At 44.5% G+C, this 23,132-nt stretch overlaps 1 protein-coding gene across 1 annotated transcript in view; it reads left to right on the forward strand.

Moving 5' to 3' along the window:
* The window catches only part of CSMD1 (CUB and Sushi multiple domains 1), a 2,021,046-nt gene that overhangs the window by 1,672,563 nt on the left and 325,351 nt on the right, over positions 1–23,132 (forward strand). Inside the window, exons 22-23 of the mRNA XM_045997494.1 lie at positions 2,808–2,977; positions 7,175–7,331. Coding sequence (XP_045853450.1) covers positions 2,808–2,977; positions 7,175–7,331 — 327 coding nt within the window. The remainder of the gene's footprint in view (positions 1–2,807; positions 2,978–7,174; positions 7,332–23,132) is intronic.

The raw sequence follows: 23,132 nt of genomic DNA on the forward strand, positions 1-23,132 counted from the left end.
CTCTCATTCCACACTTTGGGTTCAAGACTTACCACTGTGTTCAATTAATTGCCCTTCTGTGTTCCAACCCTCCTTCTGTCCTCCTGACCTCATTCAGTCAAGAAGGAAGACCGTGGCCTCTCCTGATGACCAGATGGTGACCAGAGGGGGGGCCAGGACCCTCATTATCCCGTTCACCTCCAGCCCACCCCCGGGGAGGTTTGAGTCAGGACTGCCTGTATTGGCAGAGGACGTGGAACGCACACGGAGCCAACGGACTTGATACGTGCGAACGCATGCTGAACCCGAGTAGACCCAACTGGCTATCACAGCCAGAAAAAGTGCTTCTTCAGATGTTTTCCTTAGACTAAATATAATCTATTTGCCACGATATCAGTATTTTCCCATCTTCCACTGAAAGACTTTTCCCCTCCAAATTTATAAAGTAATGGATAGAAAGGCTTACATTTGATTTTTGAGAGGCTCGTTTTATTGGTCACTGTCAAATTCAATTTTAAGTAACAATTCCTGATATGTGTGACTAGGTTTTATATTCCAGTTATCAGAATGCATTTGAGTTTCTTTTTTTAATTCTTTATAAGTCTGATACCTTTACCAAGTTTGAACCCCCCCCCAACGATTCCTTCCACAAAGCAGCCAAAGAAGGATACTCTACTTTGATGTTTTCATGTTCTTTGTTTATTTTGGATTCTATGTTAAAAAAATCTTATTCCTTTTAGAAATTAAAAAAGGCAAAAAATATACAACAAGGCCCATGTATTATTACTATTTCCCAGTAATTCGTTTTACGAATTACTATTGCATACCCGAAATGCTTGATGAATTTAACATATAAACCCCACGTCTTTGGGACGCCTGGGTGGCTCAGTCAGCTGAGGATCTGACTCTTGATCTGGGCTCAGGTCTTGATGTCTGGGTCCTGAGCTCAAGCCCTGCATTGCGGACTATGCTGGGCATGGACCCCACTTTAGGGGAAAAAAAAAAAGAAAAAAATGCCTGACTTCCCACCATTCAGAGACTGCCAAGGCACAGTCCTGAGACTGAACACCCATTTTCATATCCCGCATGAGAGAGACACCACGTGCTTTCTCCCCATCTTTTTTCTTTTCTTAACATTTTAAAAAGATTATTGTAATTAAATATATATAATTGTATGTAAATATAATAATATACATATATCCATAGTTTTAAAAAATAACTGTGAAACCCACTTCCATTGTGTTGGGTCCCCATTCTCCCCCACTGTCCAGCAAAGCCCACCTTAGTGTCTTCAGTTAAGGAGAGAGAAGGGAGAGGTGAGCCCGAGCTCTTGTGTGTTTTCCTCCTTGACTTTCTCCCGACCCTTCTGTGGGGGCCTTTATGAGACCCAAGGGCACAGATCCACAGGATCTGATCTTAAATCTCTTAAATTTCTTCTGGCGTGCAGGCTAGGGGTCGTGCTGGAGGTGTGGCTGCTTGTAGTCATTGTTAGACGAGGATGGAGATGCCAGAGAAAATCGGTTATGAAGATGGTACACACACGATGTCCGTCAAAGTTACAGAACAGCACATGAATCGAACACCGCGAGCCCCTCTCCCCCTCCCCACCCCCACTTTCCCACGTGACCATCATTCTTCACACTCATACTTACGTTGTTGATTTTTTTAAAATCACTGCACTTGGAGCACTGGGTGTGGTGCTTAAACAACGCATTTTGGAACACTGAAAAAATGTAAATGAATTTAAAAAAAAATCACTGCATTGGGGCGCCTGGGTGGCTCAGTGGGTTAAGCCTCTGCCTTCGGCTGAGGTCATGATCTCAGGGTCCTGGGATCGAGCCCCGCATCAGGCTCTCTGCTCAGCAGGAAGCCTGCTTCCTCCTCTCTCTCTGCCTGCCTCTCTGCCTACTTGTGATCTCTCTCTCTGTCAAATAAATAAATAAAATCTTTAAAAAAAATCACTGCATTTGGCACATAGTATGGCCAATAATTTATTTGGTGTCGAATCCCATGGAGCTCTTTTATCTCACACACACACATACACACACACGGAATCTCTTTTTATGAACATTTTGGACTGATTGGATTTTAAAGCTCAAGACTTTCAGCTAAACCATTCACGTTCAAGGTGAGCTGGGAGCTTAAGTGATTTTCTCTGAGTTGACAGAAAGCAGAGGCTATGTTTATTTTTATTTTTTTACCTGGATTTAAGCTATTCTACACAAGTTTGGATCTAGAAGTGAATGACCCTCTGCTTTCCTCTGGAGAAGGGGAGAAGAAGCTAACACGTACCTCCAATGAATGGTCTTTTGTTCTGGGACATAATGCAGACAGGCTCAGGGCTGTGACATAGGAGTGGTTTTCTCTGTCATAGGTCGCCTTTCCATGTGTACAGGTTGATGCCACAAAATACGAAAGTCAGGAAATTACTTCTGTACAATGGAGCCGTCACACTGGAATCGGTGGGGATGTTTCATGAGGTAGAAATGAGACGTAGGGAGGGCGGGCTGTGACTGCCCTGTGACACAGCCAGTGAGCTTGGGCAGTGATTTTATTCTAGATCTCTCCATGGGATTGCAGGCTGCTTCCATGGTGCAAGAGGTATTCTGTGAAAAGAAACAAGAAATCTTGGAAATGGACGAGTGGAGGATATTTCCTGTCCAGTTGGTAAACAGTTAAAAAAAAGGTCACGAATCTAAAAAACAATGTATTAATGAGAAACATACACTGAGAGAGGAGAGGACTGTCATGATTATAGAATTGTTCTGTATTAAAATCAGTAATTCCACTTTTGAATTCTTTCTTTTCTAATGTCCTATTTATTTTAGCTGAATGTGGAGCAAGTGTCAAAGGAAATGAAGGAACATTGCTGTCTCCAAATTTCCCATCGAATTATGATAATAACCACGAGTGTATCTATAAGATAGAGACGGAAGCCGGCAAGGGGATTCATCTCAGGGCACGAAGCTTCCAGCTGTTTGAAGGAGACATTCTAAAGGTAAAAGAAAGTCTGGAATGAGACTCCATCTCTTCTCAAGGAACTGATTAAATAAGTGTCCGTCTGTACACACAGAGATGTATACATGTTAATGTACCGTTAGAGATACACAATGTTTCCAGCTTATTTACTCGGTTGGTCTGTGGAGGTGTTCCTCAGGGTCCGCAGCCCAGCTCTGATCCATCTCAGTCTGGAATCCTGAATCAAACATTTGAGATCTGTGTGTCTTGGACACAGGATTTGATATTTGTGGTTTAGCTTCCTTGTGTGTAAAACATATGACGATACCTGTCTTCAGAGGATGTTCTGAGGTTTATATAGTACACTGTTGTAGATGTTTCTGGGATTGTGCCGAGCACACGGTTGTAATTATTAAAGCTGCATCGTCTGTAGTCATTCTCGATGTTTAAATGTGCTCATGACATCCAAAACGAGAAGGATTTCGATGTGACCGTGGAGGCAAGCTCAGCCACCACGCCTAGAGCACAGAGCAGTGCTCACATGAAGAAGCCACACCGGGATGAGACACAATTTTAGTGGACGAGTCTGTGTCGTGTTTGCAGGACTCAGGGCTGTGCTTGGGATGGGACCAGAAGCAAGGGTTCTGTGCATAACAGGATACAAGGGCCAGAGCCTCCGGAAGACCCTCCGGGCAGCAGGGCCCAGCGCACCTCCCACGCTGTGGGTGGATTCCAGAAAGAAAAGGCAGGAGAAGTGGCTTCTGGGGACGTTCAGGTCTAGGTTTGATCTACGAAATCCCAGCTCTAACTGGAAAGCCCCCATAGCTCCTAAAGCTTCTAGTATAGTCCCTCACCTCTCCTATAACTTCAAGAAAACCGAGGCCCTTTCAGGGTCTGGGGCCAGGGAGGAGACATTTGGAGAGCAAGCGCACATCCGACGAATGTCAGATACTACCCAATCTATCTCCCTGCTCGGTCCAGTGACGAACAAGCAACTGGCCCAGGCCACACAGCTGAGCTGTGCTGAGAGAGAGACACTTGTCCCTTCTCATCCCTTTGTGAAGTTCTTGGGTTTTCCACTTATGTTGATCTCTACATGGACTCACTTGCCGACACCTCTCAGGGTCAGGGGAGTCCACGCAGCTTAAGCTGCGGGCAGTAGGAACAGATTCAAATAGCCCCCAAAAGGGAAACATCAATAACCCCCCGTTTGTCATCCATTTGCAACATGGTTAAAGAGGGACCCCTCCAGAACCCCACTGACAGCTTTTGCGCACAAGCTCAAGAGATACATAAAGCCCCGGGGGGGGGGGGGGGCGCGACTAGTTCAGTGTCATTGTTGAACAGAGTGGCTTTTCCAGCCGTCCTTCGGTGGTAACCGTCCTTCCAGAGCTCCTGCTGACACCGTGAAGCTCTGTAATGAAGAAGTGATTTTCAGGCAGGAAACTAGTATGTTCTCACTGATCTAAAAACAAAAACAAAAAAACAAACTTGTTTCATAAGTAACCATTTTCTGAGTTCTTTGATAACCTTAAATTTAGAAGTCAGCGAGCCTTTAGAGAAAACTTTCAGGTAACAGTTAAGTGCAGTTGGTGCTCGTGAATGATTCGGAGATACTGCACGTTGGTGAATATTACTGCCGTGGGAGGGGGACAATGTTCATCCGTGATTTCTGCAGTTTAAAGCTGCTGGTTATAACAAAAAGCAAAAACAAAAACCTGGCTTTTCCCACTCAATTGCAGAGAAACCATCAATCATCTGAAATACCTAACTGTCTTGCGAGCATATATTTTATTGAATATGAGAATAAGTATCTCAGTGTTGAAAACAGTTCAAGTGGGATTATCTTATTTTTTAGCTTTGGACGCTGTTCACACTGCTCCCTCATACACAGTGTGAGCCGATAAGAAAGACCAAAATTTTATAGACATATTTCCATGCACAAAAACGTGCTGTTTTCTTGCTTCATATGGAAAGAAAAATTATGGAAAGGAAATATAGCATGAATGAAAATGTCATGAAGGACTACGTAATAGAAAGCGAAGTGAACTTGGGATTTGGGGTATGGCTGCTGTCACACTGGGAAGGGCTCCCAGGTACCTCCAGCCTAGGGGCTCCAGGTCTTACCGTGAGATCTCCTAATTTGTGAGCATCTGCTAACTGGGCTATTCCACTCAGAGCTTATGGCATTGATTAAACGCCAAAGCCTGAGAAGCATTAGTGATGTCAGTAGTTACAGCCCTGTATTAACATATGACTCAAGGAGCATTTTTCTAATACCTCAGAGGAAAGCTTTGATTCAGGCGGCATGTAGACCAGGGCATGTCAGTGACAGGCGGTATGCTGAACTCTAATGGCTTGTTCCTAATTTAATTGCAATTAAAAACCAAGGCTTCTGACTTCCACTACTATCTGTTGACATGTGTGATCAAAGCAAAACTTGAATCCAGATTTCCACCTTCAGGGAGCTGAGAAAAGGAGGCTTAGTGTAGCGGGTGACTTTGTCTTCCCGACGATTCCGCCGGCTCATTGCCGGTGATGTCAACAAGCATGACAGAATTTTTTAGTGGTGGTTGTAGTTTGGAGGATGCCAGGAGCTGGCTGCAGTCGAAATGACCTTTGTCATCTGTGCCGAGCTCCCGGCCAAGCCGGTGGAGGCGACCCAGGACAATGCTTCAGAACCCCAAGGATGGAGCTCCCAGGAGTGTTTTCTTGCTCCAGTGCTCCTCACCTCTGTGGGTTTCTGCATCTTGCAGAGAACTGTGTGGTATGTGGAGTGCCATGAGACCTTTCCAGGAAGGCCTGGACGTTTTCTTTCTGAGCCGGATTCCTCTGGGTTTAAAACTCATCAAAGTCTGGGTGTCACCGACCTTGTCCGACGCATCCCCATATTAAGCCAGGCGGGCGATGCTCTTTCCAGCAGGCACCCGTCGCTGGACGGACTGTAAGGCACCCGGCTCCACTCTTCTAGCATCTGCTCGTTTAACTGGGAAAAAATAAAGTGATAACTTACGGAATTGATTTTTCCAAATGCTTTGTCTTCTTTTCGGATTCTGTATGTGTGTGAGTCCGTTGACGGGGATTGTAGTTATACACAGACTAGAAGTGAGCTAAGAGAAGACAAGTAAGAATTAATCCGCGTGAGAAGGAAGACAGTGGGGAACTAAATGGGCATTAAAGGAGTCTGCTGAGTCTTCCGTGCCCTTTATTTAATTAAAATTTTTAAATCAAGAAAAACGGGATGTTTTCCGGTATAGTACATATGCATGCTATCTTCCAGGAGTCCCTCATCTGCACCGGTGTGGTTCCTTGCGATGAACTACTGCAGTAGTTCAAAGAGGCAAACGGATTAACTATCCCACAATGCGTTCTAGTCTTGATAGTTCCCTAGGGGCGTCGGGGACCCTCAGCGCTGAATCCTCCCTGAAAGCAAATGCGGTCAATCCTGGCCTTAGCAGGCAGCACACAGGGCCATGCCCTAAACGGACACAGTCCCACTGAGGTCATCCACGCCCGGGGAGGTCTACCATGGGGAAACTTGGGGGCACTGCCCAGAATGCCCCCCTCCCTTACCCCTCATGTCTGTGCAAAAGCAAGCCTGTCTAATTGCCTTCCAAATATTTGTGTAAGCATGCGTGCTTACAGCCACCTAGGAAGGTAGAGTCAAGTGCAAAGTGTTTCAGAGCAAGGCCATGTGTGCCTGTGACATTATTACTTGATGGGATTCTTTTATTTCAACTAATTCAAGACTCAAGTCGCCTCCAGCTCAAAGGCTGCAGAATGTGACTGGATCCCCACGTCCTGTCTTGTCTTGTATTACACTTGGGTAGGAGAGCACAGGGAGAGATGAGATGTCTGGTGACTTACAAGACAGTTCAAAGACCATGTCATCCCTAAAATAGCATAGGTCCCTTCAGTCTTGGGAAGTCGATTCTGAGGGAGGGGGACAAAGGGAAGTAATGCAACTCGGAAATGCAAATAAATATTTCTTTAATAAGTAAAACAGGAAGAATGCCCGAAGTGATGAGGGTAGAGTGAACGGACCACAAATGAGCTCTTTTCTCTTTAATGGGGACGGTAAAGGTAAACTTAGAGGAAAAAGACTGTTTCTCAATGTCACGCATTCAGCTTCCAATGAACTGTCAGCCTTTCCCAAATGCCGCACAAAGTCACATCTTTGAAGATTTGGATGTCCTGTTGGCATCGCTAACATACAAACGTGACGACTTCTCCTTAGGTGTACGACGGAAGAGACAGTTCGTCCCGTCCGCTGGGGGCCTTCACCAAGAACGAGCTCATGGGGCTGGTCCTGAACAGCACATCTAACCACCTGTGGCTTGAGTTCAACACCAACGGGTCGGACACGGACCAGGGCTTCCAGCTCACCTATACGAGTAAGTAGCACAGGACAAAGCATTGCATTTCGTTTTATTTTCTCGGGATGCGTCTATGCCTTAGCATTTTTAAACTTAGCTGATAAATTTTAAATATTGATTTTTTCCTCTCCTCTGGTCTCTCTACTGTGTTGCGGATTGCTGTTTAATTCTTAACTGAGACATGTTTCCAGAAGTGATAGTTGGAGATTTATTGTCTTGGAAATATTAATATTTTCATAAGATAATGGCTGTACCTGAAAAGAAAATATCATGACATTTAAGAGCTCCCGGGCTTAAAAAATGCTGATTATGTGTAGTGCACAATGCCAGAGAGTCACATGTATGTATCTGAAAGATTTAGAGTGACTGTTTGATGTAATTAGCAGGAATAGTCCTGGATCGCCTAACCTCTGTCAGTACTTCACTCTTATACCTGCGCATCGAGCAACAGGATATATTAGCATCTACATATTATAGAACGTAAGCTGCACGTGTGTACATAAATTGTCACAGATACATGTAAATACGCATGTACTATATCATAATATGAAACAACCCTGTGTACCAAGCTCGCTCTTAGCACCACTGATGTCCTAAACATAAAAAATTCCAGTATTTGCCAAAGGTAGCGGGTGCACGAGCTGCCGGATCCAGGCTCTGGTCACAGGCGCCGATTGAAGCAGGGGTCCCGCAGTGCCCCTTATTAATACACGTCATTGTAGGAAAAAGGTGTCTGGAGATGAATGTGGAGTAGACAAAGAAGGTATAAAAGAAAGGAGGGAAAGAGCCGGTGCTTTCAAAAATGAAAAGTGCAATATGATCTCTGTTATTTCCAACATTTTTAGTCCCAAACAAGTAAAGTAAAACATGCAGCTCTGTGGTGTGGGTCACTAATTAAAGTGAAGTGATCAATGAACCAAATGCTGAAAAGGTAGAAGACAGTCCAATCCTGCATTAATCTGATGTTTAAACATACTGATAATGCCAGCACCATGACAAAAACCATGAAATTTTGGATTTTTTCAGCATGAAAGTGTATTAGTGTTCATCGAGATTGATTTCTTTATTTGACAGATAAGCAAGCGGGAGGCCGGAAGTGGTAGTAATTATCCAGACACAGAGCTAATCCAGGTGCCTCGAAGGAAGATTAATCTCTCCACAGCCCCTTGGTGGGAAAAATTACAGGGGACGGGCCCTAAGGCTTTAGACAAAAATAGAAGTAGAGACCTGATATCACAGAAAACCTATTTTTCATGTTCGTGAAAATAACCGTTTACGAGACTCCGTACACAGCAATATATGAATTATATGGTATGCAAAATAAATTAGCACCAGTTGGCATTCCAAAATCACTTTATAATTAGAATTCTACTTTTCAGAATTTCACTTTGAAACATGTCTCAAAGCGATCTTGTAAAACAAACCTTTTTGCTCACTTTCAGGTAAGTTGTACACTGTTGTGATCTCCTTTTTCCTTTGGCTTTGAGTTCCCCGTCAGTACGTTCATGGTCTCTGATCTATTACTTAGACACATTAATCCCACTTCCAAGCTATTACACTCATCTTAGGGGCTTAGAGGAATATGGCTACTTGAGAAGGAAACCAGTCTGGAAACTCTTTGGTAACTTTCTGGGTTTATTGGAACTGAAGAGGAGTTCTAGGCACACTTGGCTAGTTCCTGCGATTTTGCTGCTGCCTTAGCTTATCTGGAAAACCGTGCCTCAAATTATGGTTCGTCCCCAGAGAGAAGAAAGCATTGGCCTGTGTGTTTCCCTGTCACTGGGCACGTCCACGTCCTCATCCCCAATACCAGCCAAGGTCTGGATGTAACTAAGCTTGATGGGGCTCTTCCTCAGCTCCTCATAGAAAACCTGTCACGCGAAGCTTCTGTTTTGTGTCCCATCTCGATCCTAGTCTCGGCTTCCTGTCTTCTCTCTCTTTCCAACTGGAGTAATTCTTCATTTATGAACGCTTGTTCCTATATTCTTGTGGTTGTGCTGAAGATATCCAGAAGCAAGTTCATGCTTTCTGGAATTTCAAGCAAGGGGATTGATCATCAAGGAGGGAGTTCCTTTACTGTTTCCAGAATACTGACTTGCCTTCTATTTTCCCAGAAAGTAGTTAAGAAGGTCCATAGGTCCCACCAACATGTGGCTGGGTTGCGAGGAGAAGGGGGCTTCCTCTGTGTATGACGCCCACCTTCCCTCATCACGAGGGGTTGGTTCCATGTGCTTTTCTCACCCTGCAACTTCACACGGCTGTCATGAGCCCATGTTTCTCCCTGGCAGCTGGCATGGCTCCAGGACCATCGCTGCTTCCCTGTTTCTCTGGGTGACTTCAGGAAAGCTGGAATTTATGGTCTGTGATCTATTTATGGACACTTTCTAATTATATGGACTTTTCCCCTTTTCTTTACTTTCTTTTATTTATTTATTTTTACCTAGCAGCACAAACTTTCTGAGTTTTGGCAATGATTGGTAGTTAGCTCCGAGTATAACCGATTTGACAGGAGTCATTATCTTTTCTGCGTGTCTTCCCTCTTTGCCTCCACCTACAAAAACATAGATGCTCCCTGGGTACAAGTTTTGCTTGCAAGATTGCCCTAGATCTGTGTCATACTGCCAGATGGGAAAATACGTTTGCGATTAGAACTGACAGTGCTGATGGCTATATAACCCTAGTATTATTAACTCCCATTGAATTCTTGGGTTTAAACACCGAGTAATTAATTTTAAAAAATCCCAAGCTCCCACAGTGTGATCGAATACCTGAATCAGATATTCATCCCTAAAAGATAGCTTGGAAATAATGAATGGTTATAAAATGTTTTGAGCCAATTATTAAAGCTTAAGACTAGGTAAAGATTGTTTCAGCTGACTTCCAAAGACTTTTGTAGTTGCCTCTTGCTAGTTAATTGCATCACTTAAGGAAACATTCATATTCAAATGTTTTGACCCCTAATTAATCTACACACATGAATGGATCAGAAAATGTCAACAGAAGGTAAATATATGCTTATCAAACATCCTAATGTTTTCGAAGTGGGTACAAGTGATATTCATATCTCCTTTGGTTTTTATGGTGTACTCTTGCATACCTTCTGATTTTCCCACCTTGGTAATTCTTGGTCCTGGTAAAGAGCTCTTTTTCCTCTTCTTCACCAATTAGAAACTGCGTCTCCAGATCTTTGTGTGGTTTGCTGAGGCTTTTGCATCTGGAAGAGCTATAGCTCGGACCCAAAATCGGGTCTTTGACTGAAGCCCAGAACTTCAATTAAACTATGAATTAAGTTGGTAAACTTAATTTTGCATATTTTAGATGATCCCTCCTTGTTGAGTAACACATGTATTGCATGATATTTATATATGTAAGGGCACTGGCCAGGAGGAAAAGCCAGGCATCTCTGGGAGAACTTGGGATAAATACATTGTATCTTAGGTAGCTACTGGTTTCTGAGTAGTAGGTTACGGCAATGCGCAACTGAAAAATATTTACCTCCATGACCAAACACTCCTTTTTATTACAGATTTGTTTGTTTTCATAACAGAGCATAGTCTTCTGACTCTATAATTATGTCACATGGAGGCATAGCCCATGAGCTCTGAGATCAGGGACCACGGGTGTTCATACTTTATTGTCGTCTGCAGCTCACACAGATGTCTGACCTGTAAGACAAAAAGCTTCAGTTGCATCATTGTTATTCTGGCTGTGATCCATGAAGCACTAAGATTCCACAGAGCTGTCTCAGGGCAATAAGGTTTTCACCTTACCTAAACTTAAGCATTTTTGTTTTGCTTTCTCCGGGTGATTGAAAAGCTCTTCAGATATCAGGAAAAGGTGGATTTAATGTTTTCTAAATATTTCAGCAACTCCTTTTACAGAAAAAAATAGTTCTGAATTCTTAAAAAATCCTAAATTTGAATTCAGAATTCTTTAAAAAATATGTTGAACCTTTTTAGAGCTCCATAAGAATGTTCCCAGACCAGTCTCTCTTCGGAAACATTTTAGCACACGACATACAGGAGGTTTTGGGATGGAAGCAGGCTTTCTGGATTGTACGCTCTTCGTTATTCAAACAAACCCTCTGTAACGATTCAAAAAATGTTCTCTAGTGAAATAACCGTAGTTCAGAAGAACAGGTCTGGGCCGTCTGGGTGGACCTGTGTTCCGGTTAATCAATGACTCGGCCTTTGTATGGAATGGTTTACCCGATACTGGGACAGAGTAGGCAAAGCCAGTGTTCCCGTTCACAATAAAGGGCTTAGGATAATCACATGTGGGACTCGTGATGCACCGGCAATAGAACTGTCACTAAACAGTTGTATTCTCAACTAGAACGGGTCTTAGGTGTTGTCGTAGGGTCACCTCTTAGCCCTGATACACACTGATATGTTGGACCCTAAATATATTGTTATATTTGGCCCTGTGTACAGTTCATCATTATATTAGTTTGCTCTTTTCCCCCAAATAAACTATAATAATAGATTCATATTAATGATAATATGTGATTTTTATATTTTAAGCCACACACACAAATAGAATTTTCCAGAGAAACGAGAGATCATTGAAGGCTGGAATAACAGTAGAAGCCTCCAGAATGTTCTTTCCTTACTGCTAGACGTCCTTTCTTTCCGTAAGAGTAAGTTTAGATGCTGTTTCCCGTATGAACGTTATCCTGCTGTCCAGCTTCCCGAAGAAGAATCACTTGCTCTTTCCTTTATGTCTTCAATCTTATACTTTGAACATCTTTTGCTTTCACACCAGTAAAATGTGAGGTTCTCCAGGAGAGGAACCTTACTGCCATCAACGCTGCGTCACGTCCACAGCCACTTAATCAGTGAGGACCTCCGGCGCTGAGCTGGGTTGGTGTGGGAGGAGGTGTGAGGAGATGACCATGACCTCTGTGCTCCTGAGACAAGGAACAGGAGAGTCGGAGTAGAATGGAGGGTGTGTGACAAGGAGAAAAGTAGCGTCGTGGTTGGCTGCAGGAATCTGATTACGGAAGTTAAAAACTAGGCAGAGGGATCCCTCAGCATCAAGCAGAGCCACTAATGGTATCTGAGGAATGAGGTTGCGTGGGAGTCTGGGATGGCCGGACGGTGAGCCGACGGCAGTGTGGATCCTGGGTTTGGGGGTTTGCAGAGGCTGCAAATGGCGAGGTCGTGCCCTCAGCTACCAGGTGTGGCTTGAGGAAGCAGAAAGGCTTTGTGCTGGTATTTCCAGTGACGCATCATGGGACAGAACAGGGACATTTAGTGCTTGTTAGAAATGGAGTAGTTTGATGGAATATGATACATATCTATAAAAAACTAGAAAGAAGGGATGGCTTGGATGGTGTGCGGTGGTTGGTGCTCATGGATAGACCTTAAAACTGGAAGCTTCACTGTACCCCCCCCACCAAGATGTATCAGGCCAAGAAGCCTAAGGAAGGCGACGGTCCGGTCCAAGTCCACTGGGGGACCCGATGCTGTGTTGAGATACACTGATTCGGCTTGCCTTGACCTGTTCCATTTCTGTTGTTACCAGGCAACGTCCTTGTTATTCCTGGGTGTCAGCATGACTCCCCAGTAGAAAGAGAGCAGCTTCTCTGTGTTGACATATGGATTCTGGTGCATGGACTGACTCCAGTCATTAGTTCAAAATCAGGCTATGGACATTCTGGCATTACAGTACAATCCTATTAGCCCTCCCATGGGAGGCATCTGTTTTGGGTGCACAGACAACACCAGCGTCTGGTCCTACAGAGTCATTGTTCTGAGAGGCAGCTGGCTCATGTTCCTGGGCTACTTACCTTTCTGGCTGTGACGAGCCTCATTTTGTTGCTTCAGACTTTTACAGGAGAAGCCAGAGAGTGGGGAACCCCCCTTCAAAGACTGCTCTAAAATGTCGAAGAGAAAGTAGCATGAGGAGAAGGGTTTGTGGCATCGGTGCGGAGGCTCAGGTGATCCAAGGGCCATTTCAGAGAGATGGGGACAGTTGGGAAGTGAGCAGCCTGACCCACAGCCCTGAGTACTAGTCCGTGTGGCCCTGTTGTACCAATTACTTTTACAAAGGAAAAAAAACAAACCAAAGGCCTTCCTCTGGAAGGTTCCTGCCTTCCACCATATCCTACAGTCGTGTGTGGTGGCTCCGAGAATAACAGGGCACACAGCCGGACTCCAGGGACAGGCCCAGCTCCTGCGTCCCTGTCACTTGCAGAAGACCAGGTTCCACTGGGCTGTAGGGGAGTCAGGGGCCTTTCCTTCCTTCTGCTCCTCCTGGGATCCTTCTGATCCCAGGACCGGATCGCTCAAGGCCGGCTAATTTCCATTCTTCACATTCCTAAAATCACTCCCCTGTCCCCACCCTGGACTATCTGTTTAAATAGCGCAGAGAGAAACCTCAAAGTCCCTCCACAATATTGTCTGCAGCAAAAGGTTGTGCCCCAGCCGGCTGCCCGTTTCTACCGAGTGGCCCCTCCATCGGCGTCCTCCTTGATGGTGACCCTCTACGGGTTCTGTTTGCCGGGAACGTTGGGGTTGACAACTGAGTCTGACGGACTCGTGCACCCTGCGGGTGAGAGAGCCAAGCCCAGCGCCGCGGGCTGCTGCAGCGGTCACGTTGGACTGACTCGCTTCTCGGATGGGAATGGCGCCGACATTACATACACTGTTCTGAGCGAGCGCGCGGCTCGGGCTGGGAATGGGTCCTCAAGGCCGATGATGAAACACGGAGCATCGTTACCTTCCTGCTTCCAAACAAGTCAGAAACACCGTGAGCGTGACGTCTACTCAGACGTGAGCAGTCACTTACTGACGGGAAGCTGGACAGGGAGGAACGGCAGACGTCGGAAACGGTCGCCCTGCGTCCTCGACATCACCGAGGGCAATCAGAGCTCATGCTCTGCTGGGCCTGTAGGTAGCCTGCGTCGCTGGTGGAGCTTCCTGTGGGTGTCCCTCTCCCACTCCTGTCTCCTCCCTTATACCAGGAGCCCCCCTGCCTCTGTGGCTTTGCCCCAGATTTATTGGCACACAATTAACAGTTTGTGAGTTTAGGTGGGGATCTGATACACACATATATCATGAAATATCATCACAGAAGGCTAACACAATCATCACCTCGAATGACTCTTTGTGTGTGTGGTGAGATCTGCCCTGGTTTTTGTTTTATTTTGTTTTTTTTTTTTTTTTTCTTTTTCCCCCTCATTTCTACTAGAGATTCTTCTGGTGCTTGGACCTCCCTGACTGAATGAGACTCACACGCATGACACTCTGTTTGTTTCATAACCCATTCCCTCTCTCCTTACCACGGGGTTTTAGAAATTCTATTTAAGCGAGAAGGCAGTTCTCAAGAGCAAGGTCTAGCATCTAATTTTATAAATAATAAGGAATTCACTAATGTCCCAAACATTGTTGGTTGTCATGTGTGTACGTGTTTAAGTGTTGCTGCTTTAGAGTAAAATCAGCCGTTATTCTCTGAAGAATAGGGTTCCTCACACCCTCAGTCTTTATGGTGTGCAACATCATCTAGAAAATCATGCCAAAGTGTGGGATGTTGTGTTCAATGAGTAGCTTGTAAAAGCATTTTTAATTGTGCTGCGAACAAGGACACGCATGGAAGGGGGCCAAGAAAAGAACCAGCTTGCGCATAAACCCGCACGAACACTGGCAGATTTTTATTTTGTTTCAATGAAGATGAAAATTGTGGCAAACGCATTGTGTTACTTTGATAGAGATCCTGGAGGACAGAGGGGCGGTTTCTAAATATGAGTTCACAGAGCACAGATTTGTTCTCAGATAGCCATTAATTCAGCAGATAAAACTGCTGGAAAAATGTAATTAGCAGCGTTCATTTTCCCCACAGTTAACTAGTAGGAATCTTATAAAGGTGTTTCAAAATAATAGGCAGTCATTTTGTGTATGAGTTTTCTATTGCTGTGTAACAAATTACCAAAAACTTCGGGGACCTAAGATACCTTTAGGACTCACAGTTTCTGGGGGCGGGAAGTTGGGGCCTGGCTCAGTGGAGCCTCGCAGGGTCTCACGGCAGTGAGCAAGTTGGCCGGGACGCCCGTTCCACCCGAGGCCCCTGTCCCTCCTACAGGCCCTGTGGCTGCTGGCAGTCAAGAAAGAATTCTTGAGGTGTGTCAGTGCAAAACGGTGCTTTTATTAAAGCACAAGGCTAGGACCCTGGGGACAGACAGATTTGCTACCCTGGGCTTGTGACGGTGACTGATTATACACTTTCAGGTAGGGGGTTAGCGAGAGCGAAAAGTCTCTTAGAAGTTTGGAAGCAAGGTTTCCAGGACTTGAGGGGCTAGCTAGCTCTTGTTGGAAAAAGTCATTTATGACTGTCTAGTGAAACATGAGACCCTTCAGATGTACATCGGTGGGCCATATGCTTGGGGGATGACTGCCAACACGTGTCTTGAGGGGGCTAGGGGTAACAGAAACTTCTAACGGAAACTCTGTATGTCAGAGTAGCTTCATAGGGTCCTGAGGGTTGGGCTAGGATTGCCTCTGGCCCTTGGCAAAGTGTCAACATCAGGCAGCCAAGTCCCTAGAGGAAGGTCACTCTTCTACCTCGGGAACTTGTCAATAGACAAGACCTCCACTTCCCAGGGCCGGCAGGAGAGCCCCCCGCCTCGTGGAGGCCCAGACCTTCCACCCGAGTGAGTCAGGTGCACTCAGGAGGTCTCCGTTTTGACTAACGCAGGCTCCCTGATTTGGGGCTGCGTGGCTTAGAGCTTTCTCTTGCCTCTGCCACAGATCCCGCCCACACTCCAGGAAGGGGAGAGCATCCTGTGGGGGTCAGTGTCGTGCACTGGTGGGGGTCATCGCGTCCCATTTGAGACTGTCCCTCACGTTTTCCCATTTAGGAATGTTGCTTTTTAAATCCTTTTTCAGATCATTCCGTATTCAAAAATGTGTGTGTGCACGTGTGTGTGTGTGTGTGAGTGTTGTGTAAACATACAGTATGATTGTTTACTTGTACTTCTAAATTTCAGGGATGTGTTTGGGTTAATAGCGGTAAATCTGTCTTGCAAACAAGACCACTGCAAAGTCACTTTCTACATTGCTGTAGTTTCGGCTTGTGTCTTTCAGGCCCCACATCTCCAAAGCATGCACCTGTCCGTGACTTTGGTCTATCTTTCATGAGAGTTAAGGTGACCCCGTTAAGGGATTTGGGTCAAGGAGAATTTCCACAAAAGACGAGAAGATGTGTGGCCCACAGAAGGGGCCAAGGCTCAGGGAGAGCAATCTGGGGTCCAAACCACAAAACAAACTTATTCTACAACTTGACTAAAAGAAAAACCAGTTTGAAAGCACTTAATGTTTAAATCAGACATACTTGCATGTTTGTATTATTCCCAGAAAATGAGCCATACATCTCTACCTTCATTATTTCTGTGTTGGGTTCATTTTTCATTAGGGGATCGCCATTGAAACAATGTTGCCGTGAATTCTTATGAAGTGCAACACAGTGACTCTCACTATGGGAGAAAAGAAAAGCCTATTTCTAATAAGCTTCAAACTGATACATTTTTAAAACTGTATATTCAGTGAAAAATTTAATTCCCCAGTCAATTTGTTTCACTGTTCAAAGGATAGTATTACAAGGAGGGAAAATGGTAACATCGGTGCTGTGACAAGCACAGAACTCTATGCTTGTGATTGCCTTGTTGGAAACCTTTCCTATCAATGTATCAAGACACATTCATGCATGTTTTTAGAAGCTTACGCCTTCCAGTAAGAATTCTGAAGATTGCATTCTTACTCTGCTTCTACAAGAAAAGAAAACCTAGAGAAACATTATCATGTATGAAACATTCTTCAAAATAGAACAGCTTTCAATGGAAAGATCACAAGGCAAAAGGGGTCCACGTCATTCAGATACAGTAGAGAGGTAGGTGGCTAGCAAGCCCCGGAAAGAACTCTCTAGTACTTGAAGAACAAGATGGACATTTTATAAAGAGGAAAGGTGTTCTGTCTCTGGGAATGTCCTCAGTCCCCAGTCCAAGTACATAATTCTTGTTTGTTTGCGTCAGAAAGTTTTATTGTTACTTCTACGCTTTTAGATAATAATCAAGACAAATGTTTACTGGAAGAAATCATCAAGACGAGGGGTGCTTGGGTGGTTCCGTGGGCTAAAGCTTCTACCTTCAGCTCAGGTCATGATCCCAGTGTCCTGGGATCGAGCCCCGCATCGGGCTCTCTGCTCAGCGGGGAGCCTGCCTCCTCCTCTCTCTCTGCCTGCCTCTCTGCCAACTGGTGATCTCTGTCTGTCAAATAAATAAATAAAATCTTAAAAAAAAAAAAAAAGAAATCATCAAGGCAATATTAGAGCCAAACATGACCTCTCTAAGAAAGAGGCTTGGACATGAATCTTTGTCAAAGCCCAGCATTCTGAAAGAGAAGCACCTCTCACTTAGTCTGCCGCAAGGTGAGGCTGTCCTGAAACCAGACATAAATCTTCATCCATTTCTCAGACGTAGGAAGGAGCAAAGTCTTATTATGACCATTTTAAAAAAAGAAGTTGGCACAAAGTGATGCTTAATTGACTTACTCAATGTCAGACACAAATGGGAGGTAAATATGCTTGTGACATCCCTGTCCTTTGACGATTCCTTCTCATTCTCCGTCTTCTTATTTTTAAGATTTTACTTATTTATTGGACAGAGAGAGAGCTCAGAAGCACAAGCAGGGGGAGCAGCAGAAGGAGAATCAGGGTCCCTGCTGAGCAGGGGATCTGAGGACCCTGGGATCATGACCTGAGCCAAAGAACAGATGCTTCACCGAGTGACCCACCCAGGTGCCCCTGTCCCTTGACTTCTAATCCCATGTTTATCATCCCGCTACTTTACTAACAGGTATAGCATCACAAAGACTAAAATATAAATATTTTCTATGTTTTAAAAATTCCAGTGAAGGAGCGCCTGGGTGGCCCAGTTGGTTGCACCACTGCCTGTGGCTCAGCTCGTGATCCCGGAGTCCGGGGATCGAGTCCCGCATCGGGCTCCCAGTTCTGCGGGGAATCTGCTTCTCCCTCTGACCTTCTCCCCTCTCATCTCTCTCTCACTCTCTCAAAGAAATAAATGAAATCTTAAAAAAAATTTTTAAAAAAATTCCAGTGAAACCATGACAGGCTTCACTTCTGTGATAACCTGAGAATTGTGTAATAAGGAACGGAGAACTACCTGGTGACCCACCTCACGGTCCCCAGATCCTACAGAAGTTACCACGTGCCCTTTGGTCCATGCTAGTGTCTATGTGGCTGTACATGATTTTCCTGGAGGTTTACTTTGGTGAATTTCTTTTGTTTGTTTTAGAATTAATTATTCCTTATATTTTGTGACAATTTGCTCGTCGACGCACATTGTTACTTATTTTCATCTTTGGCAAAGATGGATGTATTGCTGGTCACCGGTACCTTGAGAAAGACAAAGGAACCTGAGAAGGGTGACATAAATAATTTAATTATAAGGATTAAACTAAAAGCAAATGACTTGAGAGGGCATTAAGGGGAGGCTGACAGATGATATCACCAAATGCTATCAAATCTCACATTTTATGAGAAGGGTGATGGCAGAATTTTTTTCCCATTCTCCTTTAGGGGAAATAAAAAGTAATAATTATTATATTAGTCAAAGGCATAGATACATTGTTTTCACAAAAGGTCATTTGCGGGAAGATAAGAGTCCCTGAGACTTACATGCCTTGTCAGAGAGGCAGTGCTGGGTAATGAATCACAGGTCAGTTTATGTCTGATTTTGATTTTTCTTGCATGTGTTATGGCATTTGTAAAAATGCTATAAAAAGAAAAAGGCCATGAAATCTATTCAGACTCAAAATTTTTATTTTTTTTTCTCCACGGTATGAATTTTGACAGAAGGACATTTGAAGGCTCTTTTGATGTCTACAAGAACATCAAATGAGTCTCTTTCTTTTCATTCTTTTAACTAAGTAAACATTTCAGAAAACAGTGATATGAGCATTAGCCCATCTGTTAAATTCCAACATGAAGCGATTAGACAAGGATGTGAAAAAAAAACGTGAAGTTTCAGCTCAAAATTGACAAAGGCTCCGGAATGATCCTCTGAACAGCATTCGGTAGCAAATGCAAGCGCAGACATATGTGGTCCGGTGTTTTAAGTTAATTGTGAAATCCGAGCTGGAGGAGGACAGCTGCCTCTGTCTCTGGGGACGGGCAGTGAGGCTTCTCGCTGTGGCACCTGTCAGCTGCGATCTGTCATCGCGGCACACACTCTTCTTCTGTAAATAAGTCATTGTTTTTGGACACCCATGCTTCTGACGCTGGGAGCAATCAGAAGATATTTTTACTGTTGAAAGGGATATGAAATTTTTCTTGTGATGATTTCAACCAAGTTGACCTTTGACTCCCTAAAACAATGGGGCAAGTGAAGGCTTCTATATGGGGATGAGAAAAGAGAAGCAGAAGGCGACCCCAATGCTGCTGGGTTCTGGACCTGTTATTGATTGACTCGGGAAGACGCCATGGTAGGTTGGAAGTGGAAGGGAAGTAGATGTCATTTTTCGGTCACAGGGTTTTGACACCCCTCGGTGCTTGGTGTTGGGTTTTTAATCTTGCTTTAGTATGTGGCACAGACTGAATGATGGGAATGAAATTAGAATTTCCCCACTGGGTGTTGTGTCATCTCATTCTGAGGTAATGCCTGTAAGAAAAGGTGATGGAGGTAAAGATGTCAACTACAGATTTTAAAGAATCTCGCCATTATAGGACTCTGATGAGGAGGATTGTCAATGAGGTGAGAGGTATGCACTGTGGCTGAAGGCTGGGTTTGGACTGGTGAGGCAAGGGTCAGTACTGTTAAGATCTATAATAAAAATGGGCACTTATTTGGAAACCCCAGGATTTCTTAAGGCAAGTTTTTACCATGATATTAATTAGAAACCTATTTCCTTTGCCAAACAGCAAGTAGATTGAACAGGGGCGCTGCCTGCATGGTAGAGTGTGGGCTTTGGGGTTAGGTGTTGGTAGGCTTGGTTGGCAGCCGATGGGTCCCCTGGCCCCATAGCTGTTGGCTCCAGTCGTGAGGTCTGACTGTAAGACAACCACACCAGGAGTCAGGTGTCCAGAGGATTCCCTACAGCTTTGGTGAATTTATTGAAATCTGAGCCATTATCCATCTTGGTCAGTGGAACATTATTGAAGAGCCAAATCATAAAATTCCAGTGGTAGTGGATTTGCACATGGAAGGGCTTTGTCTTCTGGAAGCTTCTAAAGGTAGTTAATGCATGTCGGTACAAATAAGATCTGTAAGAAGTGGGACTCTTGGGAGAGTTACTCGTCTGTCCTCCTGCACAATAGTTGAAGAAAATGCTGAAAAGTTGCTGGTTCTTGTATATTATTTATTTATTTATGTGAATGTTTAATCGTTTAACTGATTTTTTTAAATGTAAAAGACAAATTCCTAGACCTAAAGGAACAAATTGGTTCTAATAAAAAATACAAATGAACAAACACATCATTCATCAGGAAATGTAGGAAAATTTTCTGCTTCTACACAGAATCTGTTAGTGCGGTTTTCAGACTATCAGAAATGCTTGAAATTTCTGTTGTCATCATCAAACTAAATTCACTGTGACCAAAATAAGAACATTTTATGTTCTTAATGCTAAAGTTTTCTGTATTGAATTTCATATAGTAATAATTTCATGGAAATCATTCTATGAAATACCCATTTCATTATATAGATATATTATTACCCATGTCCACAACAGTACGTGATGAGAACTGTTGGGATTACCTCTTTGGAAAACCCATTTATGGAGGAATATGAAACTATAACATCCAAAGTTGGTTAAATAATATTGTAACCATTCTGAATTTTCAGTAACTGGATATTTCTGACTAAACATTATTTTTAAATCTTCCAAAATTTGGGAACATTAGAACATATGAAAACTTAAAAGTCATATATTTACTTTCATGATTTTAAAATCTTTAGAAATCTTCAGAACCTTATTCATTTATTTGAATTAAAAGCAGTTACTAACAAGTTGGCATTCATATAAGCACCAATGAAACATAGTGGCATGAATACATTTCGGTGTTTCTATTTTAACTGCCCAACTTCCTCAGATGATGAAATAAACAGTATTCACTAGTTTAACCCTGTCCTCAAAGAAGCGTGTTTTTAGGTGGGGTGATATACTCTATCCACGGGCAAACGTTGAAGAATAAAAAACACGCAGCCACCAGCTGTCACTTATTTTGTGGTGGCACTTGTGAGAACTTCAGGAAGGACAGAGGACACAGGAGGGAGAGCTAGGGATGCCTGAGCAGGAATGGGCTGAATGTGGTCTTAAAGGACAGGTGTGACCTGGAGGACATGAGTGATGCTCAGGCCCAGCTGGGCAGTGAGCCTGGATATCAGAGGCAAGAGTGGGTGACAGGATTGTGACAAGACTGTGACTGTGCTTTTCACCTGCATCTCAACGGTGATCTGGCCAGGAAATCCCCTTAGTAGACCCTGGCAGCATCCTTGGTGGGAGTGAGGGAGGTGTGGACCAGCACAGGAAGTCAGAAAGGAAGAGTGGATGCTTGTGAGGGAGCAGACAAGGGAGGCTGCCCAGCACCTGGGCACATGGTTTCAGGAGCAACAGACAGAAGGGAGTCAGATCATCTCATGGTGTTGGGAGAGTGGGTGTCTTTGACATGAGCTGGTGTTATGGAAGTGGTGCCCATCCGGGGAGAGAGTGAACTCATGGGCTTCGTTGGGTTCACAGAATTGTTTGGCTACCTATTTCATTTCGTTTGGCATTCGGGTTTTGCAACTACACTCTGGGCCATATTTATCAGACATGAGAATCCACACGCCAGTGCGTCACAGTTCCCAGTGAGCAAGCGTATCTCAGCACGGCAGGGTGAGATCACACCCCGTGGCCCTTGAGTCAGGTGGCTCGCTCTGCTCATGTCTCCAAAGCCAGCTGGGGAGGGCAGGCTGGCGCTTACAAGTCACAGTTAGGCTGATGGGTGGCTGTCACTCGTGCAGAAAGTCTGCAAGCACGGGAGGTGGAATGTGAGGAACGGTGCTCCTCTGTCCTGGCGCTCGGAGATGCCAGCAGCGGTCCCATGGTGGCTGTCTCTTCTGGGGAATGATGGCCTCGCAACATCGCTTGAGGTGGTGCGTTCTGCCATGCCGTTTGACAATTACTTCGTATTTACCTGCTGCAGAATAATGCAACTTACGTCACCTGAGTAGTAACAGCAACAATGAACCCGAGTATTGTTGGTAATCCCTTAGGTTTACACAGAGTTTGCTTGGGAAGAGCTCAGTGTATTTTCTTTTACTTTTTCTTATTAAATCTCTGCAATATGAGGGCAGGAAGAAAGAAACATTCGTGTTCGTAGTCAACGCTTGGAAATGGAAGGGGGGCAGATGAAGGAAAAGGGATTTGGAACTGGAGTTACTCTGGACATCATTTCAAAATGTCCCATTGTCCTTTATGTCCTCATGCCCGGGGCCACTGGCCATCTCGTCAGCTGTTCCCAGTGGGGGAAACTTTCGGTGGGGACCCTTCCATTTGGCAGTCATTCTGCTGTTTCTAGTCAGGGTCTTCAGACACTGTCCGTGGGTGCCTCTGCCGTCCTCACACACTGTGTTTCTCTTTGGCAAGAGTGAGATACACTGACCGAGGGGAGCCGAGAGCCGTGTTCCTGCAACCAGAACCCGAGTCGCAGGCCGACCCCAGAGCAATCCCTTGAGGAGTGTGTGGGGTTAGTCTGGTTGTGTGTGAATTTGACATGTTTCTTGACCCAATGTGGAAAACTTTTCTAGGGAAAGGGGAAGGGTTA

Source organism: Meles meles, chromosome 2, assembly GCF_922984935.1.
Source record: "Meles meles chromosome 2, mMelMel3.1 paternal haplotype, whole genome shotgun sequence".
NCBI classification, from domain to species: domain Eukaryota; kingdom Metazoa; phylum Chordata; class Mammalia; order Carnivora; family Mustelidae; genus Meles; species Meles meles.